This window comes from Conger conger, chromosome 7 (assembly GCF_963514075.1).
Source record: "Conger conger chromosome 7, fConCon1.1, whole genome shotgun sequence".
Classification (NCBI taxonomy): Eukaryota; Metazoa; Chordata; class Actinopteri; order Anguilliformes; family Congridae; genus Conger; species Conger conger.
The window spans coordinates 59,576,179-59,588,622 of NC_083766.1; the positions used below are offsets into that span (position 1 = coordinate 59,576,179).

The following is a 12,444-nucleotide window of genomic DNA, read 5'->3' on the forward strand; positions in this document are numbered from 1 at the left end:
GTACTAAAGAATCAAAATGGCTTCTAATTATGCTATAATTAAATGTTTAGAACATGTTGATTACTGTCCCGAATAAATAAACAAATAAATATTATAAAGTGACTTTGATAAATGAGGCATTGTCTTGTTTGCTACATTTAGCTTTAAAGAACAGCATTTTATATTGTTTAGATATTTGTTTTAATATAATAAAATATAATCAAAAGAATACAGACCCAGCTTGCCAGTGCATCATAGTAATGACAGAGCATATATTTTTTAAATTATATTTTCAAGTTGAAATTAGAGGGTTACAAAAAAATGTGTGAAGGGTATGGGTGCAGTAGTGGTGATGGGCGTCATCTATTTCCATGAAAATACAGTTCAACTTCATAATATTATACGTCACATATACATGCATAACTGAAGTCAAATAAACACCAAGAACTAAAATTAAATTGATGTTAATAATTTTAAATGGAAAATGTCCTGCTCTATGCCTGCTCTACCCACGCTGCTACTTTGACTTTTTGGAGCATAGCCAGTATTCTGTTCCTGATTTCTTTTGTTGCCAGGGAATACACAATGGGGTTCAGACAGGATGGGATGCTGGAAGCTAATGACAGGTTCACCATTTTGACGTTTGGATCGACGTGGAATAAGAAAAGTTCAATGATGTACACAGTTATGGTCGGCACGTAGAAAATCGCCACAAGAATTAAATGCTCTGTGCACGTTGCAAGCGCTTTGTACCTGCTCTCCACAGTCTTCATTCTAAAGACGGCTCTCAAAATACAGGCGTATGACAGGACGATTAAACTAAGGGGCGCGAATAAAAAAAGTATACTCATAACAGAGGCAGTGACCCACTGTAAGGTGTAATCATCGCACGAAAGAGTGAACACACCTGCATAATCACAGACAAAATTGTACACAGTCAGTGAATCACAAAAAGACAGGTTTGTCAAGATCAAGACCAAGAACAACATGGCGATTCCCCAAAACAGCCAAACAAGAGCTAACATAATACTCATGCTTGTGGGAGTGTTGATTGAATTATGCCTCAGTGGGAAACATATCGCAATTAACCTGTCATAGGCAAGTACACTGAGGGAACTTGACTCTAATATTACGGAAAAGTAATAAAAAAAAATCTGTGTCAAACATGCATTGTAGGCCATAAAAGTATCTCTGCCGAGAACAGTCTTGATCGTACTTGGAATAAAGGATGTACTGCACATCAAGTCAACAACGCCTAAATTAGCCACCGCAATGTACTTCGGAGTGTGTAGGCGATGATCCATCCATATAATGGAAATGAGAACAGAGTTGAACAAAACTGTTACAATATACATGAAGCAAAGAAAAATGACATATAAATCAGCAAACTTTAAATATGTAAATCCGATAACGTAAAATCCCGCAGGTATAAAGGAGGAGTCGTTTCCGATCGAAGTGGCGAGAATTCCCATTGCTCGCGTGCGGCCTTCTGGACCTGCGCGTGACTGCCTTTCCTCTGAGCCCTGAGAGAGAAACAAAAGAATAGCAGTCAATCAAATACCGGAGATTTAGGTGCGGTTCACGTACGCTACGTCGTTCGTAAGTTACACCTCAAACTCTGTTCGAGAGTAATTTCGAGAGGAAATGGAGGCATTACAGCGCGTCCCGCTCCGCATTCTTTAGCATGTCATGTTTTATTTACATTATTTTTATATCTTTGTCATGGTGCCTTAAATTACTTTGCAATCAGGGTTGATTTGCCATGAAGGACCCTCACATGACTGGTGTAATTCACTATTTTCTCTGATTGGATGACGTTTTCAATAAAAGCGCACCAACAAGCAAAACGCAACAGGAAAATAACGTAAACTATAGCGTACAAAAATAAAGAAATAAGCGGTCCCACAGCTTCACAGCAAACGAAATAATAATAATAATAATAATAATAATAATAATAATAATAATAATAATAATAACAATAATAATTATAAACTTTATTTGTAAAGCACTTTTTCATGCAATGGAAGCAGCTTAGAGTGTTTTGATAATAAGACAGAAGAAAATGCAGGACTCAGGAGACAGATTAAAGAGCACAAATAATAAAATAAATGATAAAGCGCAAAAACAGTAACATAATACAAATAAAAATGGTTCAAACAATAGGCATTACTAATTACAGTTAAAAGCCATGTTAAAAATAGATGTTTTCAAACGCTGTTTAAAAAGGTCCACTGAGCCCACCTCTCTGATTTCTTTCGGGAGAGTGTATCACATTTTCGGTGCGTAATGAAAGCCATTTTTCTGTGGGGCACTTTAGGGACAAAAACTCGAAGTGTTCTCGAAGGGGTGTAAAACAGCAGAGACTTTGTGATATAAAATGGTGCTAAATCATTTAAGGCCTTATACACAAGTATAATAACTTTCAGTCGATTCTAAAAGAGACAAGGAGCCAATGAAGTACAGTTAGAACAGGAGTGATATGCTCTCTGTTCCGTGTTTTTGTTAAAATTCTGGCTGCAGAGTTTTGAATCATCTGTAATTTCTCAATTGATTTTTTTGGCAGACCGGTAAAAAGAGTATTACAATAATCCAATCGCACTTTGGCAATATTTCTTAGATGCTACTTTAGTCACCTTCTTTATGTGCTTTTTAAAACTTAGGTCGGAGTCTAAAATTTTAGAGGCTAGTTACTTCTGGTTTAATCTGATGGGCTAGATTTCCTAGCCTAATTGAAAAGGCATCCCTTTTTGCTTTAGGGCCAACCAGAAGAATTTCTGTCTTATCCTCATTTAATAAAAAAAAGGATTATTCAGCCATTGACTGATTGCAGACAGACAGGTAGTTAGGGAGCATAGAGCACTTGAATCATTCGGCTCAACAGAGATGTACAATTGTGTGTCGTCGGCATAACTATGAAAATTAACGTTATGTTTTCTAATAATATCACCCAAACATATATCGTGAAAAAGGAAGAGGGCCAAGACAACTTCCCTGTGCAACACCAAAGGCCATGTCGTAATTCTCTGACACATAGTCTCCTAGACTAACATCACATTTTCTCTCTAAAAAATATGTTCGAAACCAGTTCAGAGCATTTTCAGACAGGCCAGAAATTGAGATATTGGAAATTATTTTCCAGTTTTAGGACTACGGTGTCCAACAAAAGAAAGAAAGAAATATGGTTAAACATCGCTCCAGTCCACAGAGAGAGTGGGAAATCGTCGGTTTATAAATATCATTTAAAAGGAAATTGGGAAACATGTTCAATAAAGTGCAACATGCATCCTTCGTAATGTACACTTTTTTTCTTTGCATGAAAACGGTCCCATTAATATGGTATTTTTGTGTGCGGTCGTAACAGTGGTGGCCACTAGCGGAGTGAGCTGACAGCATCGATAAGGTATAGCAAAGAGTGGTCCAGACCAACCTTTTTACATTACATTACATTATTGGCATTTGGCAGACGCTCTTATCCAGAGCGACGTACAACAAAGTGCATACCCATAACCAGGGATAGGTTTGCTGAAAGACCCTAGAGGGAAGTACAATTTCAACTGCTACCTGTACAACAAAGATAAGGACAAAGATTGTTTTGAGAACAAAGAAACAAACAAACAGAGCAAAAGTGACCAAAGTTAACTATCCAACCTTACGAAAGTACGACGTACAGAAGGTAAACGTAGCTAAGAACGTTTCGGGAAACACACTGAAACGTTAAGGTAGAGCTTAAGGTATAACTTACGAACGAAGTAGCGTTCGGGAATCGCAGCCCAGTTCTCCTCAGCGTCACTGTGGAAACCCGTTCGTCTAATGTGCTTCTGCTCTCATGCAGTAGATATATCTCCTGGCGTGTGTGAAATGCGCCTACCTGGGAATTCTTCTGGGACATCAATTAAAATCGGCAACTGCCCTCCATTGGCTGTCGAATGTATACAATCCCTTTTGGTATAGTGGCATTCATGATGTACTAAAAGTTGACATTTAACAAACTCTCCTATCCAGACTGACTTACATAGTGGTTTGCCGTTGAACTTGAATAGGTGCACTTCCGCTGGCCTTTTAGAAATATGGTGAAATAGCTAAACAGATATTTCATTTAGGAAGATTATAACCTTATAAGAAGCTATTTAACTATACACTGAGTGAGCACTTTATTAGGTATTTATTTGACTTATCTTTTAGACTTCTACTGCTGTAGCCTATCTACTTACTCTTCTGCATACATTACATTACATTATTGGCATTTGGCAGACGCTCTTATCCAGAGTGACGTACAGTTGATCAGACTAAGCAGACTAAGCCTTGCTCAAGGGTCCAATGGCTGTGTGGCTAGACCGGGGATCGAACCACTGACCAAACTACTGACCATGTGTGTCCCAGTCATGTACCTTAACCACTACGCTACAGGCCGCTACAGGCATACCACTATTGTAATGTGTGGTCATTTGAGTTACTGTCACCTTCCTGTCAGCTTTGACCAGACTGGTCATTGTCCTCTGATGTGTTTCATTAACAAGGCGTTTCTGTCTGCAGAACTGCTGCTCACTGGATTAACATTAGCTGAAGCTCCTGACCCATATCTACATGATTGTATGCATTGCACTGCTGCCACACAATTGGCTGAATAAGTAGATGTAATAAAGTAAAATGTTCCTAATAAAGTGCTCAGTGAGTGTATGTGTTAATTAAACAATGTATGGGTTACAAAATAAACATTTAGAAAATATGAAACTACATACAGTACATATGTATATACAGAATATACGGACTGCACTATCTGTGTAAACTGCAATAAGACCCAAAAAAGAGAAAAAGTTGAAGTCAAATCATTGTATTTTACAGCACACAGCCTTTTATTCATATTTTTGCCACAACAAGGTATTTGCATGAGAAAACAACCAAAAGACAATATCATCACAGAAAATATAAAATATAAATGTAATTATAAGCAGACCCAAATTAGAAAACAAAACCACAATTAAACTAAATACATCGAGCAAACAAACAACTAGCCCATCACAATAGTGGTATCCAGGAAATATACACTCAGTGAGCACTTTATTAGGTATGTATTAGACTCATTTTTCAGACTTCTGCTGATGTAGCCTATCCACTTAGTGGTTTGAAGCGTTGTGTGTTCAGAGAAGCTCTTCTGCATACCACTGTTGTAATGTGTGGTTATTTGCGTTACCGTCACCTTCCTTTCAGCCAGTCTGGCTCTTCTCCACTGACCTCTCTCATTAACAACGTGTTTTTTTCCGCAGAACTGCTGCTGGAAGTTTTTTGTTTTTCGCACCATGCAAACCCGAGAGACTGTCGTGCTTGAAATTCAGCTTCAGGGGTCTTCTACTTCCAACAAAATACAATTTAATGTCATAACATTGGACATCACATACAAGCACAACTGAAGCCAAATAAAAATTTAAAATTTCCTGCGACCTTTGGCTTTATGCCTCCTCTGCCCACGCTGCTACTTTGACTTTCTGGAACATAGTCAGTATTCTGTTCCTGATTTCTTTTGTTGCCAGGGAATACACAATGGGGTTCAGACAGGATGGGATGCAGGTAGCTAACGACAAGTTCACCATTTTTATGTTTGGATCGACGTGGAATAAGAAAAGTTCAATGATGTACACAATTATGGTCGGCACGTAGAAAATCGCCACTAGAATTAAATGCTCTGTGCACGTTGCAAGCGCTTTGTACCTGCTCTCCACAGTCTTCATTCTAAAGACGGCTCTCAAAATACAGGCGTATGACAGTAGGATTAAACTCAGGGGCGCACACAAAAACAGTATACTCATAACAGAGGCAGTGACCCACTGTAAGGTGTAATCATCGCACGAAAGAGTGAACACGCCTGCATTATCACAGACGAAATTGTGTACAGTCAGTGAATCAGAAAAAGACAGTTTTGTTAAGATCACGACCAAGAACAACATAGTACTTCCCCAAAACAACCAAACAATCGCTAAAATACAGAACATGCTTGTGGGAGTGTTGATTGAATTATGCCTCAGTGGGAAACATATCGCGATTAATCTGTCATAGGCAAGTATACTCAGGGAACTTGACCCTAATGTTACCGAAATGCAATAAAAATAAATCTGTGTCAAACATGCATTGTAGGACATGAAGGTATTTCTCGTGAGAACAGTATTGACCGTACTAGGAATAAAGGATGTACTGCACATCAAGTCAACAATCCCTAAATTTGCCACCGCAATGTACTTTGGAGTGTGCAGCCGATGATCTATACATATAACGGAAATAAGAACAGAGTTGAACAAAAGGGTTACAATATAAATGAAGCAGAGGAAAATGACATAGAACTCAGCAAATTTTAAATCTGTAAATCCAGTAATGTAAAATCCCGCTGGTCTAATGCAGGAGTCATTTCTGATGGAAGCAGTGAGAATTCCCATCGCACGCGTGTGGCCTTCTGGACCTGCGGGTGACTGCTTTCCTCTGAGCCCTGAGAGAGAAACAGACGAATAGCAATCAATGAAATGCCGGAGATCTTGGATGCGGTTCACGAAAGTACAAACCAAATAATTTTTTTCAGTAGTGTAAGTGTCGAGTGTAGTGTAGTGTCGAGACATAGACTAGCTGTTTACAAAAAAACAAGGAAAAAAACAAGCTGGTGTACAGCTGTACCTAATAAAAAATAGTGTATATTCTTTTTGCCTTTCGTTCAATCAGATTTGCCTAATTTCATGGATTGTACACACAGCACTCTCCACCATGCTATAGACATATTGCCAAAAGAAAATGTCCTTAGCCTAGTGATCCACCTTCACCCCCACATGCCCCCTCCCCCAACTCCTGATCCATAAGGACTCTCTCAGCGCATATCTTTTCAAACTCACCTCTCAGTTTCTCTGTGGATATCAAACACTCACACACACAAATTCATACACTGACACATGCACACACGTGCACACACACACATGCTCACACGCATGCACACAACTGCCATAAGGTTGCCACATTGTTACATTCCAAAGAACAAGAACCAACCTGCTCCCACTTTCTCACCCTCTTTAGTATGTGAACATGCACAATATTAATTCAAAGCATTTTAATTATTCAACATTTTCCCGCACTGTACCCCTCACACCTGCATATTGGATAAAACAGAAAAATTGCTTTGCATGACAGTCTGTGGGTCACTTCCATCAGGGGTGTCATGCAAACCAAATTTGCGGGTGGGCACCATTTTCAGACATGTTCCTATATGTGTATGTTTTATGTCTTGTGTGTTGTTTTGAATCAACGTACACATATATTATACACAAATACCTATTTGCATATATTAATGATCTTTAAATGTTACTTTTGTGCAGACTCCCAATTTATCAAGCCAAGTCCAATGCAGTGTTATAATTTGAAAAATGGCTTAAATGAAGCAAGACACTCGTACCATTTACAATACCATTACAAACTACCTAATTTAGTTTCTTTTCATTGTGTAGGTATAAATAAAATACTGTGAATACAAAAAAAGTAGGTGAAAAAAAAAAAAAAGAATTTGGTAAACCTATAGCCTACATTTTCTGAATTATAAATTCCTTGACTACAAGTCTGCACATTCTGAGGGTGATGGACAGAACTACAAATATTTATGAGGCAAAATGTAACCAGTGTACCACCCTGGTGTATATTATAGTATACAAATGGTTACATTTGTCATTGCTGTGAATTGTAAAATAAACAAATCAACTCTGATTCATGAAACTCACTTCTGCATAATTTCCAAGTGAAAATTATGATCATTTGAACAGCAAAGGATCTTAAAATATCCAGGGGTCTCAAACCTAACCAAAAATGAATCGAATGCTTTTTGTCCATTATAAAGCAAAATACGTTGTCCCCTTATGGTGAAACATTGATATCACATTGAAAAATAATGTCAAAGGCATGTGACACGCTGTGGTAACCTACATACCTAGCCTAGTCATTACTGCTGTAAGTTTTGGAGACGCAGGCATCCCAACCACTAGGTGGCCTGCACAAAGGGTCAAAGTCTTGTACATTCATACATGTCCAGCAAATGACATCCACTGCTACTCACCTTCTGTCAGCTGATGCCCAAAAGGCATCTCTAACCCTTTCAAGATTTACTGAGTGGGACCTGTCTGCTTCCATGGCACTGACCATGGAGATCACTCAAGCGGTCTTGTCTCATGGTACTCCTGAGACTGTTCTTCACAAATTTGAGTGCTGAAGGGTGTCTCGGTGGTGCAGCCTGACCGCACGCTCATTGCGAGCCGCGACGTCGGCGGTTCGAATCCGACCGTCCGACATTTGTCGCATGTCTTCCCCTCTCTCTCGCTCCCATTCTACCGGTCTCTCTATAATATATATTGTCCAATAAAGCTGAAAAAGGGCTAAAGAAATATCTTTAATTAAAAAAAAAATTTGAGTGCTGAAAAGCTTCACTCATTACTGCAGGAGGAGACAGGTAATGTCAGTACAAGCTGGGACAATCTTGATATCTGTGGATAAACCTCCAGCAGTGAGTTACTGCAAATTAATCTGTAGATGCCTGATACTGTGCTTGGCTGCTCAGACTCCCTTTCCAGTCTCTGAAGAAAAAGACTGTACTCTAGAACAACCTGTTCTTCATTCACATCTCCTTTGTAGAAAGGCAAGAGGGACTGCAAATTTTGAAGTTTTGCTTCTTCAGGTTTGCTCAGGCCATGTGTACGCTGTAGTAAAGGTAAAGTTTCTTTGCTAAAGCGATCATTTATGCTCTACAGGCAAAGATCCAGGGCATCCATCCATCCATCTTCATCCGCTTATCCGGAGTCGGGTCGCGGTGGCAGTAGGCTAAGTTGGGTATTCCAGGCGTTCCTGGTGTCTAAACACACAGAAGAATTCTGCCTGTTTTACTTGTTCAATGATTTGTGCTGTCATTTTGTCTCTGAGCTGAGAGATAGCTTGGATAACCTTTTGGGTTCTTACTTGCTTGCTGCAGGAGTTCTCTAAGTACTGGATCATAGCGCCCTACCAAGGAGACTATCTCTAAATATGCCTCTGTTTTCTGTTTCATATTCTGTTTCCCTCAAAATGGTAAACGTAGCCGAGCAAGGGTTTTTCAAATGTTAGTCAGTCTGAGAGTAGCGTCATATCTGTTTTCTCTTTTCCTTTGTCCTGAGCTCTATTTGTTTTGCCATTTGTGCTGATAACTGTTGGTCAACTGGTGTGGTGCCTAAGTACATGTGCCATTTTTTCATGCCTTCAGGCTGGAACTATGTTTTTGAAAGCCATGATTTTTATCGAAGGCCTGTTTCCAATTCGTAAAGCCTTCTGTAGCAAATGGGATTTTGCTATTTGTGTTGGCTTCAAAAACTCGACAACAAAAGCCAAATGCTGCATCAGCAAACTTGCTATACTCCAGCCATGGATAGCTCTTTAACCAACTGCTTTTGAAACTCCTACATTTCTTGCCACATACAACAAGTGGGTACACTTATTGATATGGCTGTATAGGACCCTTTCTTATATACTGATTCCTTGCAAGCCTGTCTGTAGCAATTATGAAATCTGGATCCTTGTCTAGTGTGAAAAACAAACAAAAAGTTTTTTTTGACTTAATTGTACTAACACAACGATTTAATAATAAAAATAAAAATAATTATTATTATTCATTTTTTTATTGACAATAAAATATAAATAATATGTATTATTAATATTATTAATAATAATAAAAATACAAATAAATTATTATTATTATTATTAATCTCATAACCTGAATAGCCTACCAGATAGCTGCCCCTTGCTGGAGCAAGAAACTTCAGGAGCATCTTCTGTTTCGACCAAAACTGCCGTGTCCTGTCCTGTTTTCCCTTTTCTTGATCCCTAAAATGTCTCTAACTTTGTCTGCTTCATTTCTACCAACAGTCAAATTCTGTGCCCTGTGCATAGCCTACATAGGCTACCGTTCAGATTGGAAAAAGGAACAAGGCAGGCACGCAGAACAATTACACATCCAAAAATACATCTGGCTCATAAATAAATCGACAAAAACACACCATGTAAGTATGTAACCAGTGGTACCAGCTGTATGTTGATTGCACTGACACTTCCACTTCATATCTGTATATAAGCTATTTGTTCAGGCATAGCGTTAGACAGCTACTGCCTGGTTTCATTCGCTGTTGGGAGTTTGTTTGTTAGCTCATAGCGTGTAGGCAAGCTTATGTTTTAATGACGCATTATTATCTGCTTTCAGTTCAAATTATGTAGACATACGCCATGTTTGCTATGTTTTTGGTAGAAGCGTGTTTTGGGATCTCTGGTGGAGTTCTAGCCTTGCCAGTGAGTATATGCACGTGCGCACAGAGGTACCAAATAAACAAGGTCGGCCTACATTGAAAATATCGCTCTACAATGGCTAATTTTATGAATGAGACAGAATGAAAATGCAATGCCTCGTCATGATTGTTTACTAAATAGTAATGTAACTGCATAATGTGTTTACTGTTTAGGCAACACTGCGACTCGACTACTTCCAACAACCCTGGTATTTCCCGACCTCGTGTTAAAAAGGATATACAGCCTTTGCACATTGCTTTTCTTACCTTTTAGCGTACTAATTATTCTCAACCGGTTTCTGAATACTTTTCCTGATTAACAATCAAACAATTGCTTTGTCCAATAGGTAAAATTATTTTATTTTGAAATCATTTTATTTATTTTGTTTATTTTTTAAATTTACTTTATTTTGAGATGGCAGTATCGCTTCTGCCTCCTGGCATCAACACGTGCAAAATGTTCCTATCCTATCCTATCCTAATGATGTAAAATTGTAACATTTCAGCTAAACCTAGGCATGTTTACACTGATTGCAACCTTAACAATGTAGGCAGGTTATTGATTGATTGATTGAATAAGTGATTTATACATTTTTACATATTGGGTGGGCATGTCCGCACCTAAATTGATTGGCATGACGCCTCTGACTTCCATAATCCATAAATATGATCAGAAGACTATCAGGAAGACACAGACCACATGCACCATGTGCAAGAAATAGGCCTAAATTTGTAAAACACACATGGTGTGTAGACTGGCACGCACGCACGCATGCACACACACACTCAGTTATTCAGTGTCATTTCAGAATTGTTTTTTGCACTTGATAATTTTTAAGAGATCACCTTCATAGCAAGTGATAAAACTGTTTCATTTGCTTCTTGTTTTCATGACGACATCAATTGTCATGAAAACCATTTACATTTTCTGAAGATAAACATGATTTATGCCACCCAGTTCTCGTTTAATTTCACAAAAACGAATGACTCTGTAATTGATAAATGTGATCTAGCAGAGGTAATTGGCAGGCATTAACCATATATCTATCTATATTGTTTGGGAAAGAGATAAAGACAATTTTTTATTTTTTATTATTTATTTATTTTTTTAATGTATTTTGACTTTTTTTTTTCTGTAGTGCTTTAAAATCCCAATAATATCCTGGGTCAATTTGACCCGGTAAATAATAGACCAACGTGTCCAACAAATGAACAGAACATAAGGGTTAAGTAACATTCAAAACATTTCGAAATAGGCTACGTAATACATTTTACTGTTAAAACATAGAACATTGAAAATACGCGGGGAAATTGCTTAATATTGGGCCTTGTTCAGCGTGATCCTGTGACCTGGAACGCAAACTCAAATTTCCCTTCATTGGTTTCAAACTCTTTTCATTAATTTCCAATAAAAAAAGGATGATAAACAATGAATGAGAATGGCTGGTAAACAGGTTCTTCTTTTAAACAATCTTGAACCGCAGTATTTTTTCGTTGCTGGTTATGCTGAATGCTAACGCGCTACAAGCCAGCTAAAAAAAGGAGCATGCAACAGGTGCTTCACAGCCAGGACAGATATATTAGTATAAGAGATGCCTAACTGCTAACGCGGTAGTTCACAGAGTGGTATTTTTTCTGAAGTGTAGCCTACATGGTGATTAAAATTGATCTTTCGAAATTGAATGAATCATTTAATCTCCCTAACACGACACGAAGAAGCAGTATGTTACTTATTTTAATTAATGAGTGAGATCGGCGGCACGCTTATCAAGCAATGAAAATTAATGATCAATGATCAACTATAAAGGAAAGTAAAAAAAAAAAAATAATAATAATAATCTAACGTCATTTACGTGTTTAATGCAAGTTATATTCAATCACAATTGTGATTTTTTTTTAAAGTAATAATTTAAAATATAAATATTAATTACAATCGAATTATTTATGTTAATTATAATTGTGCAACTCACAAAAAGACTCGTGTGCATAGTGCAGAGCCCTCCTGAAATCTGTTTGGATACTACGGACAAACTGGCGCATGAAAACTTTGATAAATTCCAAATTGTTTTGGTAAATGCATTCATAGACTATTTACAATCAAATTCATTGAGCTCACATTTTATAAACAAACATTTACATTAAAAAC

At 37.8% G+C, this 12,444-nt stretch overlaps 1 protein-coding gene across 1 annotated transcript; it reads right to left on the minus strand.

Moving 5' to 3' along the window:
• Window positions 1–473: 473 nt before the first annotated feature.
• Window positions 474–1,451, minus strand: LOC133133465 (olfactory receptor 52B2-like). The gene has a single exon (XM_061249562.1). The coding sequence runs from the start codon at window positions 1,449–1,451 to the stop codon at window positions 474–476; it is 978 nt and encodes a 325-aa protein (XP_061105546.1).
• Between the last annotated feature and the right edge of the window lie 10,993 nt (window positions 1,452–12,444).

Bases quoted from the DNA above. Each gene is read 5' to 3' on its own strand.
- LOC133133465 (XM_061249562.1), bottom strand. From the start codon at position 1,451: ATGGGAATTCTCGCCACTTCGATCGGAAACGACTCCTCCTTTATACCT.